This window comes from Urocampus carinirostris, chromosome 15 (assembly GCF_059441175.1).
Source record: "Urocampus carinirostris isolate Australia breed hairy pipefish chromosome 15, RoL_Ucar_1.0, whole genome shotgun sequence".
In the NCBI taxonomy this organism is placed as follows: domain Eukaryota; kingdom Metazoa; phylum Chordata; class Actinopteri; order Syngnathiformes; family Syngnathidae; genus Urocampus; species Urocampus carinirostris.
The window spans coordinates 9,822,539-9,845,444 of record NC_142363.1 but is presented as its reverse complement, the minus strand read 5'-3'; the positions used below and the strand labels follow the sequence as shown (position 1 = coordinate 9,845,444).

At 42.9% G+C, this 22,906-nt stretch overlaps 1 protein-coding gene across 3 annotated transcripts in view; it reads left to right on the top strand.

Annotated features, from left to right (window-relative positions):
* Window positions 1–22,109, top strand: part of keap1a (kelch-like ECH-associated protein 1a) — a 29,480-nt gene extending 7,371 nt beyond the window's left edge. For 2 of the 3 annotated variants that reach the window (XM_088354526.1, XM_088354527.1), the window contains exons 3-13: window positions 1,582–1,668; window positions 1,739–1,938; window positions 4,872–5,028; window positions 9,160–9,252; window positions 10,943–11,089; window positions 11,155–11,261; window positions 12,377–12,506; window positions 14,861–15,057; window positions 16,884–17,089; window positions 20,095–20,271; window positions 20,338–22,109. In XM_088354526.1, the coding sequence (XP_088210652.1) occupies window positions 1,582–1,668; window positions 1,739–1,938; window positions 4,872–5,028; window positions 9,160–9,252; window positions 10,943–11,089; window positions 11,155–11,261; window positions 12,377–12,506; window positions 14,861–15,057; window positions 16,884–17,089; window positions 20,095–20,271; window positions 20,338–20,510 (1,674 nt within the window). In that variant the 3' untranslated portion in view covers window positions 20,511–22,109. The remainder of the gene's footprint in view (window positions 1–1,581; window positions 1,669–1,738; window positions 1,939–4,871; window positions 5,029–9,159; window positions 9,253–10,942; window positions 11,090–11,154; window positions 11,262–12,376; window positions 12,507–14,860; window positions 15,058–16,883; window positions 17,090–20,094; window positions 20,272–20,337) is intronic. The other variant, XR_015852879.1, reaches the window with a different exon arrangement.
* Window positions 22,110–22,906: the final 797 nt, after the last annotated feature.

Sequence of the window (22,906 nt, the reverse complement as noted above, 5' to 3'; positions counted from 1 at the left end):
GTCATTGATATTGAAGGATTTTATACATTTGACTATAAAAGATTTTATACGATTGAATACAAGTTACATTTATTCAGTTTAATGCTGTAGTTATTTACTGACTTTGCCTTTATTCAATGAGCAGTGAAAGTTCAGGGCACCCTGGTAGGAAGTACTGTTTACAGGAATGGCAGGAACGGGACGTAAGGCTGATAAGATAATCAGCACATCCGACGACGCAGAAAGGCCCTGATGACGGAGGACGGCAGGCATTGTTTTGAGAAACGCAAGGTTCTGTTTTGAGTTTTCCAGACATCGCGGTGAGGTGGTGGAGCTCACATTGGGCTTCATTGGCACGCCCATGGGAGGAGCCGGCACACCATCTTGCGGAAAGACGTGGGCCGAGATGAGAAGCCAGAGGACTTGAGAGAGAAGGCTTCAGACGGACTAATTCGGCCGTATTCGATGGAGTTCACTTAGTTCAATTATTCATGAAATTAAATCTGCCCCCGTGTAGAAATGACGGTTTCTTGTTCATCTTTTCCATCATGAAACGAGCGCGCATTGTTGGGTGAATGTAGGTTGTGTTTGGTTCATGGAGTCAGATAACTAATTCGAACAATTTGGTAAACGGTACATTTTAATATTTAATTCCAAACAATATCAATTTGTGAAACAGTGTATGCAACAAGATTAGACATAACATTTTTATAGGGAATAAATTCAGGTATATGTTGATACGTTATGTTGGAATTAAATATCAAAATGTACCGTTTACCAAATTGTTCGAATTAGTTATCTGACTCCGTTAACCAAACACAACCTACATTCACCCAACAATTTATGCTCGCTCGTTTCTTGAAAAGGGAAAAGTGTACGGGAAAGCCGACATTTTCACACGTGGGCAGATTTAATTTCCCTAAAAGTGTACTGGTGACGTTAGAGTCTGTGGGAAGCCTTCTTCTGAAGTCCTTTAGCTTTTTCTTATTGGCCATCTTCTCCCTGCATAGTGGTGTGCCGGCTCCTCCCATGGGCGTGCCAAGGAAGCCCCCTGGGCTTCACCATCTCATAGACGAGCGTCCAGATGTCTTGGGTACTCAAAACAACACCGAGCGTTTCTCAAAACAACGCCTGCCGTCCTCCGCCGGAGTCCTGTTATCAACACAACTAGACAAAATATTCTGCATCTGGAACAGCCTGACCTGTAATTGAACTAAAGTCTACTCAGTGAAAATCTTCATCGCATTATGAGTCAATTGTATAAAATCCTTTATAGTCAAATGTACAAAATCCTTTATAGTCAAATGTATAAAATGCTTCAGTTAACAGAAAACACTTTACCATTTTAATTCAAAGGAAAATATTATAAAGATTCTGATATAGATAAAAACTAATTTACCTATGTACAGTATCAGTGATTTAAAATCAAAATTATTAGGCTTTTGACCGAACTCTCTAATGAACTCTAGATTCATTTTAAAACATCAAAATCCTCCTGAGCAAAGCACATCTCTACAACTTTGTTGATGACTGGGCAGGGAGCAGCCGATGATTATCTGAGTTGTGCCGATGACTCAGTTTTTCTCGTCCTCTGCCGTCCAGGTCATGGATCAACTGAGAAGGCAAGAGCTGCTGTGCGACGTGGTGCTGCACGTGGTCGGCAAGGACGGCAACAACGTGGATTTCAAGGTCGGCCAAGGACGTTGCAGGGTTCCTCGGAAACGCAGTGACTGGACTTGACAAATTTGTTCCCCGTCAGGTGCACAAGCTGGTTCTGGCCTCCTGCAGCCCTTATTTCCGAGCTATGCTCACTAGCTCCTTCAAGGAGGGCGGAGCCTCAGAGGTCACCCTGCGCGACGTCTGCCCCCTGGTGTTCGGGAGGCTCCTCGATTTTGCTTACACGTCGCACATGGTGGTGGGCAAGGAGTGCGTTCTCCACGTGCTTTTGGCCGCTATGAGGTGAGCACTAATGTAGTTTTCTCGAACCAACTGAGAAGTTTATAGTTTGGTTGACACTCAGTGTAAGGAGAGAAGTCATTATTGAATTTTGAACTTTCAAGGAGAACAGGGGAGGACTGTACAAAACCCTTAAGATGTACGATATCCAAGGACCAATTGTTAAGTTTATAGTTTAACACACAGGAGTCAAACAGGCGGCCCGCGGGCCAGATCAGGCCCACCAATGGTTTAAATCTGGCCCGCAAGATAACAGTGAGAGAAGCGCAAGAGGAAAATGAGCTGTAGTTTTAAATATTTCCACCAGATGTCACCAAAGGCAGTTAACACTTGCAAAACAATTGTGGTAGTATTTCTCCATTTTTCTCTGACTCACTTCCTTTTTATTTATTTCTACCTCTTTTTCTTTCTCCTGTTCACTCTCTCTCTCTTTTTCTCTTTTCTTTATTTATCTCTCACTCTAACTCTTTCTTTTTCTCTGTCTTTCACTCTTTCTAGTTTCTCTCTCTAATTTACACTTTAATTATTTTTCTTTCTATTTTTCTCTTTCTTTCTCACCCTCTTTCTTTCCTTTTTTCGACCCCTCTTTCTCTCTCTCTCTCTCTCTCTCTCTCTCTCTCTCTCTCTCTCTCTCTCTCTCTCTCTCTCTCTCCTCATTTTGTCTCTTTTTCTCCTGCTGACTCTTTTTCTTTCTGTCGTTTCATTTCTCTTATTCTTTTTATCTTTCTCTTTTTTTCACCTTCTTTTTCTCTATATATTCATTTCCCCCTTCTTCTCCATTCATATCACTATTCTGCTCTCTCTTTTTCTCTCACTGTTACTCTGTCTCCCTTGTTCTCCCTATCTGTTTAGCGCTTTCTTTTTCCCTCCCTCTCTTTCTGTCGTTTTCTCCCTCCCTCTTTCTCTTAAACTTACTAGTCCGGCCCTCGTGAGATTCTTTTATAGCATTTGTGGCCCCCAGCTAGAACAAGTTTGACACCCCTGGTTTAACATATAATAATATACGAGTTATACACAAGGTTTTACGGTAATATATTATTATATATTTGAACAATGATTGATCAGTCGACAAATACCGTTGACCACATTTGCTCAGCACTGGATGCAATGGGAATCAAACCTGGATCGCGTCGGTGAGCGTGTCGAATTCTAACCACTTGACCACTAAGATTGTAGATAACACATTTAATCTCAACATCACACTTTTTTGACTCAAAGTGCCACGTTGTACTAGATTATGGAGCATTATGGGAAATTGTTCAGCCAAAACAGCATTGTACAGCCTGGTAGTTAAAAAAGGGTGATCGTGAGATCCAATATCATGCCTTTTCATATGTCATCTCGACCCATCGTGGTCTAGTGATTACTTAGTGGATTTAGTCGTACTATTCTTATTAATGTCATTGTTGTCATTATTATTTCTAATGTTATTATTGGGCTGGGCCAAGAGAATATTTTCATGCATTAAACCAGACCACTAGATACTCCAAATCGGAAGACGGGGTAGAGCCCGAACCTCAGATAAGAAATTCCAACCTGTTCTAAAATCCCTTCCGAGATCTTTTTATCACATCTCCTAGTTTACAAAAAGCAGATCTGCCCTAAAGGGTGTGGAAGTCAATTAACGGCAACAAGATTTAGCCGAAAATAACAATGATGCTAACAGTGCATAATAGTCAAAACAACTATCAACACTGGACAATAATAGTCAAAATAATGAACTGGCATCTGGCAATTGCCTATACAGGTCTCTAATAGAACACAATCAACTTATTATTTTTTTCCCCTTTTTATTCAACGGAAACAAGAGCAACAAAACTCAACTGCGGCATAATAGCAGTAATGGATTCCAGTAAGATAGAAAACACAGCTATGGCAGCATGATGCGGAAAAGTCAGCCTTTTTTAACATTCCTTACTCTTTTACTGTGTCCTTGCCACCCACCCAGGTGAGGCAGGGAGCAACTCAGCCTCACAAATATTGATATTATCGAAACTAAGAGAGCACTTGGATCAGATTGTTACAATTTGCTCCTCCACCAATTTTTCAAAATGCCGCTTCTCTGTGTAGGTAGCGCAGCCCTTTTTCTCACCCAGTGCCCCTCGGCCACTCTCAAATTTTGTACCTGAGTAGTAAGGGATTTTATACATTTGACTATAAAGTATTTTATATGATTGAACACAAGTTACATATATTGAGTTTAATGCTGTAGTTATTTACTGACTGAGACTAGCATTTCCACACGGGGCAGATTTAATTTCTTAAAGTATTTAACTTAGTGAACTCCATAGAATTAGCCGAATTAGTCGAGTTAGTCTTCGTCGAGCCTCCTCTCTCGATTGTCCCTCTCGATCGATCTTCGATCTTCTGTCTTTCTCGATCTTCTGAAGTCCTTCTCTCGGCCCACGTCTCTCCCAAGCTGGCACGCCGGCTCCTCCCATGGGCGGGCTAGGAACGCCCACGCGGGCTCCACGTCGTCGCCTCGACGTCTGGACCCCACGAAGGTCCCTCTTGAGCCGGGGAGCGCCGACCATCATATCAGCCCTTCGTCCCAGTTACTGCTGTTTTCTGTAAACATCATTCTTCACAAGGTTGCATTGACCTCGCCCCACAGCTCAGCCAGTGAATATATTTTGCATCTAAACGTAATTTGTATTTGATCGTAAGAAAATCCTTATAGTCAAATATGTAAAATCCTTCAATAGGAAAGCACCAAGCAAGGACACGAGTCACAGTAACCTATCGAGCAGGTTCAAGTGACCCTGACCAACCTTGCTCAATGTCATTTCCCGGTTAAATGATTGTATTGGCGATTTAAGTAATGGATTTGCCCGCATTTCTTAGAAAAACCCGACATTTTTCTCAGTGTTTAGCTAATCTGGGGGAAAGAAGACATGTTGCTTTTGGGCTTAAGTGCATTGTGTGGTTGGATTCAGATTCCAGATGGAGGATGTTGCCAAGGCGTGCTGCGACTTCCTGACCAAAAACCTGGAGTCGGCCAACGTCATCGGCATCACGCGATTCGCCGAGGATCTGGGCTGCATTGAACTCTACCGGCGCGGACGCCATTACATCAACACGCACTTTGGCCAGGTGAGCTCAGAGAGCCTGGCATGGAAACAATCTTCGTTCCCCTCTAGTCAAATCCTGTCAAGTCATGTTTATTTGTATAGCCCTTAATCACAAGGAGTCTCAAAGGGCTGCACAGACTATTGCAAACTACAGACTATTATGACAGCATCCCCTGATCTAAAACCTACATGAGGGCAAGGAAAAACTCAAAAACTTCAACATGAGGAAAATGAAGAAACCTGCAATTTACAGTTTGACTCACTGCTGTTGAATTATGCCAGCACAAAACATCATTTAAGACCTCCACAAAGTACTAAAGTGAACCAACCATAATTTTGGTTTAATCCTGTACTGTATTTTAAATGTTTGAGCAAACTGCGCTAACTTCTGAAGGATTCAGGGATTTCAGTGGATTTAACTACCTTTACCTAAGAAATGAATTTGTTCCCGGATTGTTGAAAATAAATATCAAAATGTACAGTTTACCAAATTGTTCGAATTAGTTATCTGACTCCATTAACCAAACACAACCTACATTCACCCAACAATTTATGCGTGCTCGTTTCTTGAGGGAAAAATGAACGGGAAAGTCGACATTTGCACACGGGGGCAGATTTATTTTCCCTAACAATTTAACTAAGTGTACTCCATCTATGACGGCCAAAGCGACGTTGGCATCTGTGGGAAAGCTTCTTTTCAAGTCCTTTAGCTTTCTCCTATTGGCCATCTTCTCCCGGCATAATGGTATACTGGCTCCTCCCATGGGTGTGCCAAGAAAGCCCAACCCACACAATCTCATAGACGAGAGTCTTGATGTCTGGAACATTCTGTGTCAGTACACTCGCGCGTCCTGTTATCAACAGAACTAGACAAAATATTATGCATTTAGAACAGCCTGCCCTGACATTGAACTACAGCCCAGTCGGTGAATATCTTTTGCATTAAATGTAATTTGTAGTCAATTGTATAAAATCCTTTATAATCCTTCAGTATCTTGAACTCCTCATATCTTGAGTAAATTTTCCTGATACTAAATAACTGAAAACCAATTAATCCGTTCCCGACCTCCCAAAAATCATCTGAGTTAGCCCTCAATAGATAAAAAAACACATCTTCCTAATCACCAAAAACACATTCAAATAGTATTGAGCATAAACATAGTCATAAAAAAAATAAAATGATATTAATGAAATCAAATGTGACTCTATTACGAGCACTTACCATGGAGGAAGTCAGCAGTTGCTAACAAAAGTGTATGCATAGTGGTGGAGGAGTGAGGGAACACCAGAGCTGTTGATTATATTCGAGCACTTACTGTACACCTAAAATGAAAACACTGTAACTTTAAATGCCACAAAAAGCCACCAGTAGGAGATGCAATGCAACACAAGAGCACGGAAAGGTCTGTATACCGGGAAAGACACAAGTGTGATTAGCTGATGCTGTTGGTGAGCAGTCTCTAGAATAGAATAGAATATACCTTTATTGTCATTGTTACAAAATGGGTTAACATATTGTGACAACAAAATTGGGCATGACACTCCAGGTTTACACATTCACAGTGAGGTATGAGCCAAGAAGATAAAGGTACAGAGAAGATAAGGTTATAAAACAAGGGGGATAAGGCTATAGTTATAATTTACATGGTATTTACACAAGAAATGTCTGCATGTGGGATGTTACATACAGTGTTATCGTGATACCGTTGGTATCCTAAGGGTTGTGCAATATTGCATTTGGTGCAAAAGTCATCATAGTGCAAAAAAATAGTCAGCATATGCATTGGTGTAAACATAGACATCATAGTGCAGAAAAAGGAAATGGTCAGACATTGTGCAAGGTGAGCAGTAAACGTAGTGCAGTCGACATGTGCAAGAACATAGACATGAGTACCATTATATTCGTATGAGGTAGTGTTGGCAAGAGTTTTTTTGTGCGGTGTCTGTTTTGAGCAGTGAACAAATAGTGCAGTCAGCATGTACATGAGTACCATTTTACATTCGTGTGTTTTTTGCAAGAGTTCAGTTTTTTGTGCGGTGTCTGTTTAGGGTGGTAATGGCTGTGGGGAAGAAACTGTCTCTGAGTCTGTTTGTTTTTGCTTTGTGTGACCTGTAGCGCTTGCCGGAAGGCAGCGGGTCAAAGAGGTGGTGGCCGGGGTGAGAAAAGTCCTTGATGATGTTTTCTGCTCTGCTGAGGTAGCGAGAGCAGGCAATGTCCTCCAGACTGGGCAGAGAGCAACCGACGATTTTCTGGGCTGTTTTGATGATCCTCTGGAGCTTTTTCCTGTCTGCTGCTGTGCACCCAGCATACCACACCGTAATGCAGTATGTTAGAATGCTCTTCACTGTGGCTTTGTAAAAGGACACCTGCAGCTGCTGTTTTAGATTATTTTTCCTGAGCAATCTCAGGAAGTGCAGTCACTGCTGGGCCTTCCCTACCACCGCTCTGGTGTTTGCAGACCAGGAGAGGTCGTCGGAGATGTGCACACCCAGAAATTTGAAGGAGTGGACTCTCTACGCAGTCTCCTTTTATGATGAGTGGTTCTGGATTCCTGCCATTCCTTCTGAAATCCAGAATCAGTTCTTTTGTTTTTGTGGTGTTCAGTATGAGGTGGTTTTCCGAACACCACGTTGAAAGTGACTCCACCTCATCCCTGTATGCCGCCTCGTCCCCTTCAGAGATGAGGCCGATCAAGGTGGTATCGTCAGCGAACTTAATTATAGTGTTTGTGGGGTGGGTCGGTGAGCAGTCAGAGCTGTAGAGGGTGAAAAGCAGGGGGCTCAGTGCACAACCTTGGGGGGAGCCAGTGTTCAGTATTAGGGTGGGAGAAACGTGGGTACTGAGTTTCACGGACTGTGGGCGGTTGGAGAGGAAGTCAATTATCCAGTGGCAGATGGAGGGAGAGAGTCCTAGGTGTGCAAGTTTTTCCACCAGGATCTCCAGGATAATGGTGTTGAAGGTTGAGCTGAAGTCCAGAAAGAGCATTCTGACGTAGCTCCCCCGGTGGTCCAGGTGTTTCAGCACGGTGTGAAGTGCTGTGTTTATGGCGTCGTCAGTGGAGCGGTTTGCCCTGTAGGCAAACTGGTGGGGGTCCAGTGTGAGTGGCAGGGAGTTTTTGATGTGCTGGGAGACTAACCTCTCGAAGCACTTCATGACCACAGGCGTAAGAGCGACAGGCCTGTAGTCGTTGAGGCTTTCCACTGCTGACTTTTTGGGGATGGGAATGATGGTGGAGGTTTTGAGGCAAGGTGGGACGGTCGCCTGTGACAGGGACCGGTTGAAGATGGTGGTGAAGACCCCAGCCAGCGGATCGGAACAGTCCCTGAGTACCCTCCCTGGTCCTCCATCCGGGCCAGTTGCCTTACTGGGGTTTATGGTTTTCAGCGCACGCTTAACTTCGTGCTCCTGAAATGTGAGTGAGTTGCTGCTGGTTATTGGTGGGTATGATGTGGCTGTTTGTGGCCTTCCAGCTTCAAAGCGAGCGAAGAACTGATTAAGGTCCGCAGCTATTGAAGTCTCAGCCTCAACAGTTGCCAGGTTGTGGCCTCTGAAGTTGGTGATGTGTTGAAGGCCCTGCCACATCCTCCTCTGGTCATTTCCAGCGAAGAGGTGCTCGATCCTCCTTGTGTAGGCTGCTTTTGCTTTCTTGATGCCTCTCTTCAGGTCAGCCCTGGCCACCCCGTAAAGAGCCTTGACTCCAGACCTGAAGGCGGTGTTGCGGTGTTTGAGGAGGGTGTCACCTCGCTGGACATCCAGGGTATTTGATTTGGGTAGACTTTGATTTTTTTATTTACTGTGACTTCATCCGTGCAGTATCGGATGTAGGATAAAACAGTGTCAGTGAATTTCTGGAGGTCATGGTGTTCAAATACCTCCCAGCTAGTGGTAGCGTCTGGAAATCCTCGAAATTTGGATTTCCTCTTGAATGCCAGGCAATATTTTTGTTCCAAATATATCTTAAATTTCTCGTATCTCGATCAGCTCGTATGCAGTGGTAGCACTGTATTTTGTCTGACATGGCGACGCCTCGCAGGGGGAATAAAGGTAAAAAGGTAGACTCTATGAAACGGATGAATGTGGCACTCTGCAAAGAACTGTTCCTAGGTCACGCTTGTTCAACGGGCATTATTTGCGTCTGCTTCTTCTACTCAGGTAACCAAAGAAGAAGAATTCTTCAGTCTGTCGCACTGCCAACTGCTGGAGCTCATCAGTCAGGAGAGCATCAAGGTGCTGTGCGAGTCGGAGGTAAGACCATCCACCTGCGACCGTGTGGAGGTCTTCTTATCCATCTTGGGCCAACCTTGGGCATAAAACAGAGTTTTTACAGTAAGATTCAAGGTTTAGCTCTTGGACAACATACCTTTGGTTGACTTATGCAGGTCAATAGTTCCTTTCCCTGTGTTTGAACGGTACTTCCTTGGAGCACATGTGTATGTCTCTTCTATTCTACTACCGTGTTGAGTAGAGTAGTTCCGTTGAGGTCTTTCATTACAATCAAACAAATTAACCAAAGAATTTATCCTGGGCTTCTTCAGAAGAGCACGTCTATCAAAAGAAGCATCAGGTACCGGGAGGAATTGTACAAGACATGAGAGTGATTTGAAAGAAAAGTCTCAGAGTTTAGTTGAAGTTTACAGAATTGGGCTGATGAACTCACTCGTTGGAATTTGGGAGTGTTTTTGCATGGTTCAGACACAAAACCGGATCACAAAAAGTGCAAGGAATGCACTGTGACCGGACAAGACATCAGATAAACACAACCAAAAGTAAATGATTCGTTTAGATACATAATCATGGACTGTATGAAATACCACTAAATAAAGCGTGTCGAAAACATTTGAGCTTGGGGCTCACATGCTAGAAATAAAACTCTCACGGGGGCCGGACTAGTAGACTTAAAGAAAGAGAGAGAAAGACATAAAAGAGAGAGAAAGAGAGTACAAGAGGGAGAAAGAGACAGAAAGACAGAATGAAATAGAAAAAAAGAGAGGGTGAAAGAGAAAATAGAGAGAGAGAAACAGAGAGAGAGACAGAGAGGATGAGAGATGGTGGTATAAAGAAAGAATGAGAGATTAAAGAAAAGTAGAAAATAAAGAGAGACTGTGAAATAGAGAAAGAGAAAAGAGAGCATGTGAGGAAGAGATAGAGAAAATATAGAGAAAAAGAGATATTGTGAAAAAAAGGAAGAAAATGAGAGGGATGGAGAAAGAGAATAGAGAGAAAGAGAATAAAGACAGAGAAAGAATGAGAGAGAAAAGAAAGCATGTTAGAAAGAAAGAGAAAAAAGTGAGAGAGAGATGGAGAAAGAGAATAAAAAGAGATAAAGAAAGAAAGAAAGAAGGAGTGATGGAAAAAAAGGAATAAGGGGAAAGAGAAAAAGAAAGAAAGAAAGAATAAAAGAAGGAGAGGGAGAAAGAAGAGAGACACTGAAATAGAGAAAAAAAGAGAGACAAAAGAAAGCATTTGAGAGAAAAAGAGAAAAAATGAGGAAGAGAAAGAATGAGAGATGGAGAAAGAGAATAAAGAGAGAGAGAGAGAGAGTGAGAGAGAAAGAAACAGGTATAGTGAAAGAGAGAGCTAAAAAGTGACAGAGAGAGAAAGAGAGATAAAAAGACAGAGAGAATAAGCAAGAGATAGAAAACCAGCTTCAGTGCCTTGGGAATGCCGCCTAGCTTTGTCAACAAGTGGACATATTTAAACGCTCAGCGTATTTTTCTCTTGTGCTTCTCTCGGTCTTGTCTAGCAGGTTTACAGGTTGCATGTTTGACTCCTTTGCACTAAATGAATATTGTGATTTAAATAGTTGAACGGATATGACTCGTATAATAATAATTATGCGGTTGGATTTTACAAAACTCTATCAGTGAGGTTTGGCAGACTCGCTTTTGGGCAGAAAAATCAGTCAAATAACAAACCCTACTTTCCACCTCCGCAGGTATACAAAGCGTGCACGGACTGGGTCCGATGGGACACGGAGAACCGAGCCCAGTATCTTCACGCTCTCCTCAACGCCGTCAACATCTACGCCCTCCCGCCAAAGTTCCTCAAGAATCAGCTTCAGTCCTGTCCCATTCTCAGCAAGGTACTACTAGAGGTTGAGGAAGGGGGGCTAGTGGGAGGGAGTTGCTCATTTTCTGCCCTCTACAGGCCAACGCTTGTAAGGACTTCCTGTCGAAAATCTTCCAGGACATGAGTGTGAGGATGCTTCCTCCAGCCCCCATCCGTGGAACGCAACTCATCTATGTGGCCGGCGGGTAACCGATTGTCTATTGTTTTAAAGCAGAGTAGTTCTGTTGAGAAGTACAAATACAGTGCAATAAAACACAAATGAAAGAATAAAGAATAATTACCACAGAAGCAGACCACTTTATAACACAAATTACACCTAGCATTGTCCTTTTTGCCCCTGTCATTTCTAGCTTCTGATAGGGGTGGGCGCATAGATTTAGCCCTCTGTTCAGCCTGGCTGGCAGGATGCAGCAGCAGGTCAAAGGGAGGTGCTAAAAGTGTGTCTGTCATTCACTACTATTGGGAATTAAATATCAAAATGTACCGTTTACCAAATTGTTTAAGTTAGTTTTCTGACTCCATTAACCAAACACAACCTACATTCACCCAACAATGTATGCGTGCTTGTTTCTTGACCGAAAATATGAACAGGAAAGCCGACATTTCCACACGGGGGCAGATTTAATTTAATCTACAATTTAAGTGTACTCCATCGATAACGGCCGAATTAGTGTCGTTGGAAGTCTTCTGAAGTCCTTTAGCTCTCTTCTTATTGGCCATCTTCTCCCCGCATAATGGTGTGCCAACTCCTCCCATGGGCTTCACCATCTCGGAGAAGAGCGTCGCGATGTCTGGAATACTCAAAAGAACACCGAGCGTTTCTACGTCATCAGGGCCGTGTTCTCACAACAACGCCTGCCGTCCTCGTCTGGATGTGCTGATTATCTTATCAGCAGTACGTCCCGTTCTGTAAAAAACATCTTCCACCACTCATGCCTGCCCTGAACTTTCACTGCTCATTGAATAAAGGCACAGTCAGTAAATAACTACAGCATTAAACTCAATATATGTAACTTGTATTCAATCATATAAAATCCTTTATAGTCAAATGTATAAAATCCCTTACTACTCAGGCACAAAATTTGAGAGTGGCCGAGGAGCACTGGGTGAGAAAAAGGGCTGCGCTACCTGCACAGAGAAGCGGCACTTTGAAAAATTGGTGGAGGAGCAAATTGTAACAATCTGATCCAAGTGCTCTATTAGTTTCGATAATATCAATATTTGGATCGATTTGCCCACCCCTACAGGAAGGTAGCCGAGTGTGGTCGTGGCCTCCGACTGACCGGCGTTTTTTGTGCAGGTACCGCCAGCGTTCACTGGCCACCATGGAGGCCTACGACCCGGTGGGGCAAAAGTGGCTCAGACTGGCCGACATGGCGGCCCCCAGCAGCGGCCTAGGGGCTTGCACGCTCTTTGGCCTGCTCTACACGGTAGGAGGGCCCCCTCCGCTGGGCAGGGCCGATTCGGGTCTCGTGTTTTTTTGCTCTAGCAGGCAGTTTTGGGTGCGTTACTGAAAAAAATATGATTTTATTCTTTGGGTGCCTTAGCCCCTAAACATTCCTTTAAAATACCCTTAAAATCTCAATCTAAGACGTACCCAAAGTAGATTGAATGTTGTTCTTGAATCTTTGAAGACTATGGATGTTCTATTTTGAAGGTAACACTCAGAAGTTTTGTCCGGAACATAAATAGTCACTGCAAGTTCTACTAACATTGAGTAATCTGAGTTGGAACACACAGAAATTGAAAGTTTTTTATTTTGGGGGGGGTAGTAAATGCCTGGGGAAGCCGCCTGGGTTGTATGGTTGTACTGCTGAATGCTTGAAGAAAAGTGACACTGCTATGATTGACTGTTTAGTACACTTGTTGAATGTATGATTTTTTGATTGGTGTGGTTCCTCTTGATTGGTGTAGTGCATGTGTGGTGCCATTATATAAGGGTAAAGGTAATAAGTTTGTATAAGGGTAAAGCTGATATGTATGAACGTAGCAATTCAAGAGGTATCAGTTTGTAAGCTGTATGAGAGAGTCTTGACTAAGAGAGTTAGAAGAAGAACAGATGAGGTGGTGATTGAGGAGCAGAGTGGTTTCAGGAAAGGAAGAGGATGTGTGGATCAGGTGTTTGCAGTACGACAGGTGTGTGAGATATATTTAGCAAAAGGTAAGGATGTTTATTTGGCTTTCATGGACTTGGAAAAGGCGTATGACAGAGTTGATAGAGAGGCGTTGTGGCAGGTCATGGTAATGTATGAAGTGGGTGGAAAGTTGTTGGAAGCATTGAAGAGTTTTTATGTGAATGGCAGAGCATTTGTAAGAGAAGGGAGTGAGACATGTGAGTGGTTCCCTGTGTTGACTGGTGTGAGACAGGGGTGTATGATGTCGCCATGTGTACATGGATGGTGTGGTAAGATGAGTGAATGCAAGAGTGTTTGGCAGAGTTGTAGAAATAATGGATAAGAGTGGAACAATGTGGCAGGAAAGTCAGTTGTTGTTTGCAGATGACACCGCGCTTGTGGCTGATTCTGAGGAAACATTGAGAAGGTTGGTAATGAAGTTTGGAAGAGTATGTGATAGGTGAAAGTTTTGTGTGAATGTTGGGAAGAGTAAGGTGATGAAGTGTTCACGTGATGGAATGAGCATGGCGTTAGAAATAAGGTTGCATGGACAGGTGCTGGAAGAAGTTGAAAGCTTTAGGTACTTGGGTTGTAATGTGGCTGCAGTTGGTGGAATGGAGTGCGAGGTCTTGCACAGAGTGAATCAAGGAAGCAAGGTTTTGGGTGCTTTGAGGAGAGTGATGAGTAACAAGAGTATGAGTATGGATGTTAAGAGAGCACTGTATTAGAGTTTGATTGTGCCGACTGTGTTGTATGGTGCAGAGACTTGGAGCCTAAACGCAGATTTGAGAGGGAAATTAAATGTTTATGCGATAAAGTGTTTAAGGAGTATGTTAGGAGTGACAAGATTGGATAGATTGAGAAATTAAATTGTGAGAGACAGAACTGGAGTAGTAGTGGAACTGAGCAAGTGTGTGGTTAAGAGAGTACTCTGTTGGTTTGGACACATGGAGAGGATGGATGAGGAGCGAATGTTGAAGAGGATCAAGAGAGCAGAAGTTAATGGAAGGAGACCAAGAGGAAGGCCGCGATTGACGTGGATGGATGGTGTTATGAGTGCACTGCAGGAAAGCGGTCTAAATATAGTGAAAGCTAGAGCTCTTGTTGGTGATAGGAATGATTGGAGAGGTGTTGTAAAAGGAGAGAGGGATGTTTGGACGCGTTCTAAGGGATGGGCAGGGCACCCGTATGATGCGGCAGGGGTAAACCGGTGAAAGCTGTCGGGCCCTGCTGTTGAACAGAAGAGTGTGTTGTGTCACCCTGACCCGAGTGACATGGCCGATTTCCTGTGTCCCGTTCCATCTGGAGGGACGAAAGCATGACCAACTTGGTGCCGAGGTGCTAAACTTGTTTGGGTGTTTGGGTATTTGGGTTGGCCATAGTCCAAAGATTTTTGTGTGTGTTTTTTGCTACTTTCCCTTTTTTTATTTTTATTTGTTTTTGTGTATATGTTTGTCTTGCTGTTGGTCACCCCTCTCGAGAGATATGACCAGAGTAAATAGATAGATAGATAAATGCCTTAGGGGGAGGCGACCACATTAACGGCTTGATAAATAGAATCAAGAATTCATAACTATATTTTGTATTTCTTTGTCTGTGGGTGATATTAGAATTGGTTTGATGATCTGAAACCATTGTGAGTGATAAATATGCAAAAACACTGCCGGCAGGTGGGCGGCAGGAACCTGTCGCTGGACAGCATGACCGAGTCTGGCGCGCTGAGCTGTTACAACCCGATGACCAACCAGTGGAACCAGCGCGCCGCTCTCAACACGCCCCGCAACCGGGTGGGGGTAGGCGTAGTGGACGGTTGCATCTACGCCGTGGGGGGGTCGCAGGGATCTACGCTGCACAGCACTGTCGAACGGTGAGTCAACGTCGCCGTTACAGTGGCATCTTTTTATACACCTCGAAAGAATTTCGATGTTCGAGTTTCCTATGCAAGAAAAATCTTACGACGGAAAATCCAGGTCACAATTATTCCCAGAGGCTACCACTAGAGCATCAGCTCGTTGCAGTTTGCACATGCAAATTACTCCAGGCAACAACAACAAAATTGTGTGTAAATATTCATTTAAATTTACAGTGACTTTATTTTAGGTAGGGCTGCAACAAATAATCGATTATCAAAAGCGTTGGCAACTTATTTACTCATCGATTCGTTGCCACTAAGCACGTTGATCAATGCGTATCGTTGTAAAGTTATATGGTTGTAGTAACACTTTAGTCTGGCAGAGGACGCTCAAAGTATCTTGTATTTTTTTTATATTCTTTTTCATTGAACATTGCATCATTCCAGACAAAATCTACAGGAAACAGTCAAATACTATAATGTTTACCATTTACAAGGGAACAGAAGGTGCTGCAGAAATAAAGAATTAAAAAAAATAACATTAAAATGATAATGAGGACATGATTAACTCAACACAAGCAGCAGATTCCTTAACATATGTATCCTTTGCACATTGGGAATGTTTATCATATTCGTAGATTCAACCCAAAAACATTTTCAAAATTTGGAAAAGTGATTTACATTTTTGTATTTTTTTTTAACTTTTACTTTTTTTTATTTTGCTACACATAAAATAGAATATATTGCTTTTTCTTCATTTTTGTTTTGTATAAAATGTGTTTTCCTGTAGCGGGATGGGCGCCACCAGGCTGTACTTATCCAAGACACATCACAGGAAATGGTGCCCCTACGATCATAGTGATTTAGGGATCCAACCAAACAACCAACCATAATAAGTCCAAATGTAATACGATTTTGGATAAGGAGTAGCTTACATTATTTCAGGTGTAAAGCATACATTTGTGTGTATTTTGTTTATTGTTAAGTAATTTGACAAACGGGGCAGCACTGCGGCGCAGTGGTTAGCGCGTGTGTGGCACAGTTCTAAGTTGGGAACCTCCTGTGTGGGTTCAAATCCAGGTACGGGACTTTCTGTGCGGAGTTTGTATGTTCTCCCCGTGCTTGTGTGGGTTTCCTCCGGGCATTCCGGTGTCCTCCCACATTCCAAAGTCATGCATTTCAGGTGGATTGGCCCTAGGTGTGAATGAGCGAGCGAGTTGTCTGTCCCTGTGTGCCCTGCGATTGGCTGGCAACCAGTTCAGGGTGTCCCCTGCCCACTGTCCGATGATTGCTGGGATGGGCTCCAGCACCCCCGTGACCCTACTGAGGATAAGTGGTGCAGCTAATGAGATGAGATGAGATGAGAGAATTTGAAAAACAATTGGATTTTTTTATTGTTTTATATTACAGAATATGTTTTTGTGCACTATTTTTCAATCTATCTATATTTTTTTCTTTTCTTGTTCCTCTTTTTTCACCTTTTTTCTTCTACTCTTTGTTTTTAGATTTTCATCTGTCCTCTTTTATGTTTTCCTTTCTTTTTTCCCTCTTGTCTTTTCTTTCTTCGCAAAAGGCTGGGCAAAAATGAGAAGAAAAACGTTGCAGTTTCTTCACTTTGATTCTCCATAATTTGTAATCTTACTTGTGCTTTTAAGCACTAGTTTTCAGGTGCACAATACAGAACATCTTGTGGTCAAATGATACACACTGTCCCTTTAACTTTCATATAAGGCCGGGCCCTCAAACTGTAACCCTAGGTGCAGCAATTTGTCTGCAAGCTGCAAGTTTGAGACCCCTGTTGTGGAGGAGAGAAAAAATGTAATTAAGGGATTTCCTTATAGGTGGGACCCCGAGACCAACCGATGGTCCTTCGTGCGGCCAATGCAGGTGGCCCGTATGGGGGCCGGGGTGACGGCCTGCGGGGGGGCCCTCTACGTGGTAGGCGGGCTGGATGGGCAGAGCCGATCCGCCGCTGCCGAAAAATACCAACCGGACACCGATACCTGGCACCGATTGGCGCCAATGAATGCACCACGCAGCGGACTGGGTGAGCCACATAGAGAAATGCCACTGTTTTTTTGTTTTTCTTTTCATTTAAAATCTGGAGACCCACCGTCCATGGAAATATATTAAAATTACCACAATTTACGGACTATAAGGCTAAAAAAAACGCAAATCGGTCAGAAATTTAAAGGTGGACGTTTGATCCAGTGCCCCTCTATATGGATAAAATTTGAAATGCATACTACAAATTACCATATATATGCAATGAAGTGTAGAGCAAATAACCCCAGCACAAAAATTACTTCCACATCTTTGTTTGAAATAACTCACTTTGGAATGGATGGAATGACGGCGTGCCCTTTTGGACAGTTACTGAACGTACCAATTTACCATGTACCATAAATAAAATCTGAGAACATGAAGTTTTGAATGTAATTAAAACATCCAAGGCTATGTATTGATAAAATAATGTACGTAATTATGTAGATTGGAGGGGCCTTCTCAAGTACAGAACATTACGCAAATTTCTGACTTCTTTGGCTTTCTAACAAGTTTATCAACTTCAAACACCGTCATCTGATCCTAGTGGTCTCAGATATCTGAGACCACGCCCGAAAAGGCATGATCCGGTCAAGCGTCTCTGGTCCATATATAAAGAGGAGCTGAGCTGAGCCATCTACTGCCTCACATGATGGCCACGCCGAGCGGCCGTGCAGGCCTGTCCTGCAGCTTTAGGTCCAGAATGTGGGCTACACGTTGAGACCATATGGAGCACAAGACTAAGTCTCTTCACAACAACATTTAATACGACGGATTCAGATTTAACACCATGTTTGCTGGTTCTCGGGAATGAGCGTTTTTTTTTCAGTACAAGGGAATCTCCCCAAATCGACTAGCATTATAGCGGGAAACTTTCGTTTCGTGCTACTTTCAACGGTCGAAAACTCCAATGATCTGAGGCGCCTTCCCCTCCCTTTTTTTCTATCATTAATTCTCTGGGTTTATAAAATGTGTGTGTTATTTCCATTAGCCTGGTTCATTAATTCAATTTTCTTGGGATTACTAATTCATATCAGAACTCAAAGAGCTCAAAGTAGTAACGTAATTTATTTTTTTTATTAGTGTGGGAAATGTTTATATCCTTCAGAGAAAAAAAAGATTTATAGTGGGGCACAAGCAAAACCTTGAGGCAAATTTGTTTGCAGTAAAGAATAATTAATTTAAATCCTAACGATTTAAAAAAAGAATGGCAATAGGTCTTATCTCATGATCACACTATTTGTATTCACGGTACCAGATACGAATGTTAGAGAATTGAGTAAAAGGGATTAAAAATCTGTATTAAATTTTGTTTCACTTTTTTTTCTTGTGATTATAAGTGACAAATAATGTGGAATACCTGCTGTCATGGTTAAAATCATTTCTTGACAACGTATGTATCGTAAACTATGAACACAATACCAACATAAAATTTATAATGCATTTATTTAATGTCCTATAAAATCAATTAATCATCAGATACAAGACAGAGACAACTTTCTGTTTTCTCCATTCTCTTAACATTTGATAAAACCCAATGCCTTTTCAGATGTTGTCTGTATCCCGAGTGGTCTAGTGGATAGGATAAGCCACTCTCTCCTTTGCGATCCAGGCTCGAATACCATTGCATTCAATGTTTTCCTATCAGTCAATGAGAAAATACTGTATTTTTAAATATTTTTTCGCACAACCCTTAGTGTAGTTTGTTTCCAAATTGGCCAGAAAATTGACTGTGCTCTTTATAACCCAGAGTGCCTTAAATAATGTAACATACGTTGGATGAATTTGGAAATGCATAAAGTATTGATACCTGTGCGTTACTACACAAGGTTTTAGATGGAGATAGATAGATGGATAGATAGATAGATACTTTATTCATCCCCGTAGGGAAATTCACACTTCCAGCAGTCTACCCCGTTGTTTATTAACAGATTAACATGATGCCCTAGGGGTGCTCGTAGCGGAGTGGATGACGTCACACGCCAGTCCAAAAGTTTGACACTATTTTTGTGCAATGATTTATTGATGGAAACACATCGCTGACCAAAATCGTAAAACATTGTTTGCAATGGGAATCGAACTCGGTGCATGGCGTTGAGAGCACTGAAACCTAAGCACTAGACCACCAGTGATACAAGTAACATGTGAAAAGGCATTTTATTGTATTTCATTATCACACTATTTTTACTCTGCCAGAAATGAATGTTAAAGAATGGAGAGGACAGAAATTTTGTCCTGAAAGTCATAAATAAATGCAAAGTCAGATTCATCTAGATAGACTAAAGAGTTGTTTCCCACGTCCTGCTTTTTTACTTTTATTCATATCTTTTAGGACCACTTTGTGTTTTCTCCCTTCTCTAACATTCATTTCCGGCATCGTGAGCCGGCTCATAGAGCCATTAGGTTCGCCAACGACACATCTGTATCTCGAAAGGAGGCGGCTCCTTATTGGTGGGGAGTCAGCTCCCGTCATTAGTTTCAAAGAGCCACCTCATAAAACGTTTACCAACTACACATCTGTTTCTAGTGGGGAGCCTACTTCTGATTGGAGGGGGAGCCGGACCCTCTCGTTCACTTTAAATAGCCGGCTCATGGAGCTGTTACGTTCACCAACGACGCATCCATATCTCGAAAGGAACCAGCTCTTGATTGGTGGGGAGACAGCTCCTGCCATTCACTTTTAAGAGCCAGCTTATAGAGCCATGACTATCGCCAACAACACATCCATATCTCAAAGGTGTCCTGCTCCTAATCGGTATGGAGCTGCCTCCTGTCGTTCACTTTAAAGTGCTGACCCATTGAGCCGTTAAATTCGCCAATGACACATCCATTTTTGTTGGGAGCCGACTCCTGATTGGTGGAGAGCCTGCTCCTGTTGCTTAATTAAAGGAGCTGCCTCATTGAGCCGATATGTTAGCCTAAGTCACATCACTACTTTCTCAGTCTTTGAGTTCCGCTTGTTGCACACCAGTTGAAGTCTAACCGTAAGGACTGTTCTCATGCCCGCAGGGTTGGTGTGCTTGGACGGCCACCTCTACGCCATCGGCGGCTACGACGGGCGCCGGCAGCTGTCCACTGTGGAGCGCTACAATGTGGCCCGTGATGCCTGGGAGGCCCGGGCCCCCATGCAGTGCTGCAGGAGCACGCACGGCGTGGCCGTGCACCAGCGACGCATCTACGCACTCGGTCAGTTTGCCGCCATTCAAAATCTTCCCCGTCCGAAAACTCAAGTGTTTTTTCATGCATATCCAGGAGGCTTCAACCAGCACGACTTTGTGTCCAGCGTGGAGCGCTACTGCCCCGATAGCGACCAGTGGACGTACGTTGGCGACATGGCGCTGGGGCGGAGCGGCATGGGGGTGGCCGTCACCATGGAGCCCTGCCCCGGCAGTCTGCCCCCCGACCCCGAAGATGGCGAGTCCTGACCCAAAAATTTGGCGCCGGCGCCAACAAAAAACATTTGGTTGATTCCAACTAGCAAGGGGTCACCAACCTTTTTGAAGTTGAGAGCTATCGTTTCTCCGGCGCCGTCACGAATGGCAGCCACTCCAGCAGCTCCCGTGTTATTTTCGATTGTTCTCAGTTATTTTCGATTGTTCTCAGCTTAGGGATGCTGCTGGAAAAGTGAATTTCCCTTCGGGGATGAATAAAGTATCTATCTATCTATCTATCTATCTAGCTACTTTTTGTTGATGATTGGCGAGAAGGGCTACCATATTCATATAAACTTCTGCTTAAAAGTTTAGGGTGAGTTGGGAATAGATGTAAGATAGGGCCTCAAATATCCAGCCTGACTCAACCGGACCTGAGGATATAAAAGCTCGAATTAGCCCAAACCCGACAGTTTACTTGATTTGAGCGACCGAGCCCACCAAGGTGCGCACTTTGGCTACAAAGTGCACAGCATGCACTCTAACCTGACTACCTCAGAAGGGGGATTTTTGCCATCTCCGACAACAAACAGCCCGGCACTGAAGTGGACACGTTGGCTTCAAAGTGGGCCGCATGCACGCTACCCTGACTACGTCATAAACGTGATATTTGCCTTTTCCGACAACGAATGGCTTGTCTGAGACGGCAAAAATCATCTTTCCCAAGAGCCAAGAAGAGATCCGCAGGTTCGAGAGCGTTCGCCATTCGGGCCCCAGTGCTGTGGAATGCTCTTCCGCCTGTGATCCGATCTGCAACCTCAGTGGAAATATTTAAATCTAAGCTTAAAACACACTTCTACTCTATAGCATATGAATAACCTATATTTTATGTTGACAATATATGTATATTATTTGCCCTCGTGTAGGTTTTAGATCAGGGGATGTGTCATAATAGTCTGTGGTTTGCAATAACCTGTGGTCTGTGCAGCCCTTTGAGACTCTTTGTGATTAAGGGCTATACAAATAAACATGAATTGACTTGACCTTCCAAAGTCGTCAGGGTAGTGTGCACGCTGTGCAGATCTTCCATGAAGAAAAAGCAACGTAGAACACATGAGGAGTGGATAATTACAACAACAACAAAAATCAGCTAGAGAGAAAAGCCATTCACAGCCCGACTTCATGATTGACATTTTGCATTTTCAGGCTGGGTTCGGACAGGGTTGGGGTCCGGGCCCTAGACCTTACCTCTACTTGTAAATGTCCTTATTTTTGGAAGGACAAGCACTGTTTTTTTCATCCATCCATTTCTACCCCATATATAGTATTTTCACTAGGATCACAGGGTACTGGAGCCCATTTCAGCTGTCTCCGGGAACAGGGGACTGAACTGGTTGGCCACACAGAGACATACAACCATTCACACCCTCATTCATTCGGAAGAACAATTTTGAACTGCTAATTTATTTTGGAATGTGACAAAAAGTGGAGGAAACATGAAAACTCTGCACAGGGAGGCAAGTCGCTGGATTTGAATCCAAACCTCTGAATTGTTGGGGTGACGTGATAACCACTCATCCGCCAGGCCACCCCTGCATTAAATGAAAATAATATGAAACTAATCAAAGAAATAAATCCCATTGTTAATGACTATTTCAGCTGCAAATGTCTTTTTTTTTTAGTGGAATATTTACATAGGTTTATAGAGGTCCATTTTCAGCAACTCGCACTCTACTGTTCTAATAGTCGATGTGTTTGCATATTCTATTTGAGGGCTGATGAAATATTAGAAAACCCTTGTACTAGGTTTTTATCACAACTGAAAACAGCTTAACTGGTCAGAGAAGCTATAAAATGGACCTTCCTTTGAGCTTGTTGAGTATCCGGAGCATCACATTTGTGTGTGTGGATTAACTTTCGGAATGGCCAGAATAGGAGAACTTTTGTGTGAAACTTGACAGCCTATTCTTGTTTTAAGGAATAAAGGCTATTCCATGCGAGAAATTTCTAAGAAGCTGAACATCTCCTACAACGGTGTATATTACTCCTTGCAGAACAGCACAAACAGGCTCTAACCAGGGTAGAAAGAAAAGTGGGAGGCACAACCAAGAGGAAAAGTACATTAGTCTGTAGTTCTAGAAATAGGTACCTTACAGGTCCTGAACAAGCAGTTTGATTAAATAGTACCCGCAAAATACCAGCGTATACATTTACAGTGAAGAGGAGACTCCCAAATTTTATTTCATTTGTATTTAATCACAGTACAAGAGGCTAATGATAGAGAATGGAGACAACAGAAAGATTTTCTGAAAGATATAAACGCAAAAAGCATGGTGTATCTGATGATGAATCGGAATTTGAAGGGCATGACAAAAACACGTTGTAAATTTGATGGTAGTATTTTGTTCAAAGTTTACATTGTCAAATAATAGCTGCACGTATTCAACATT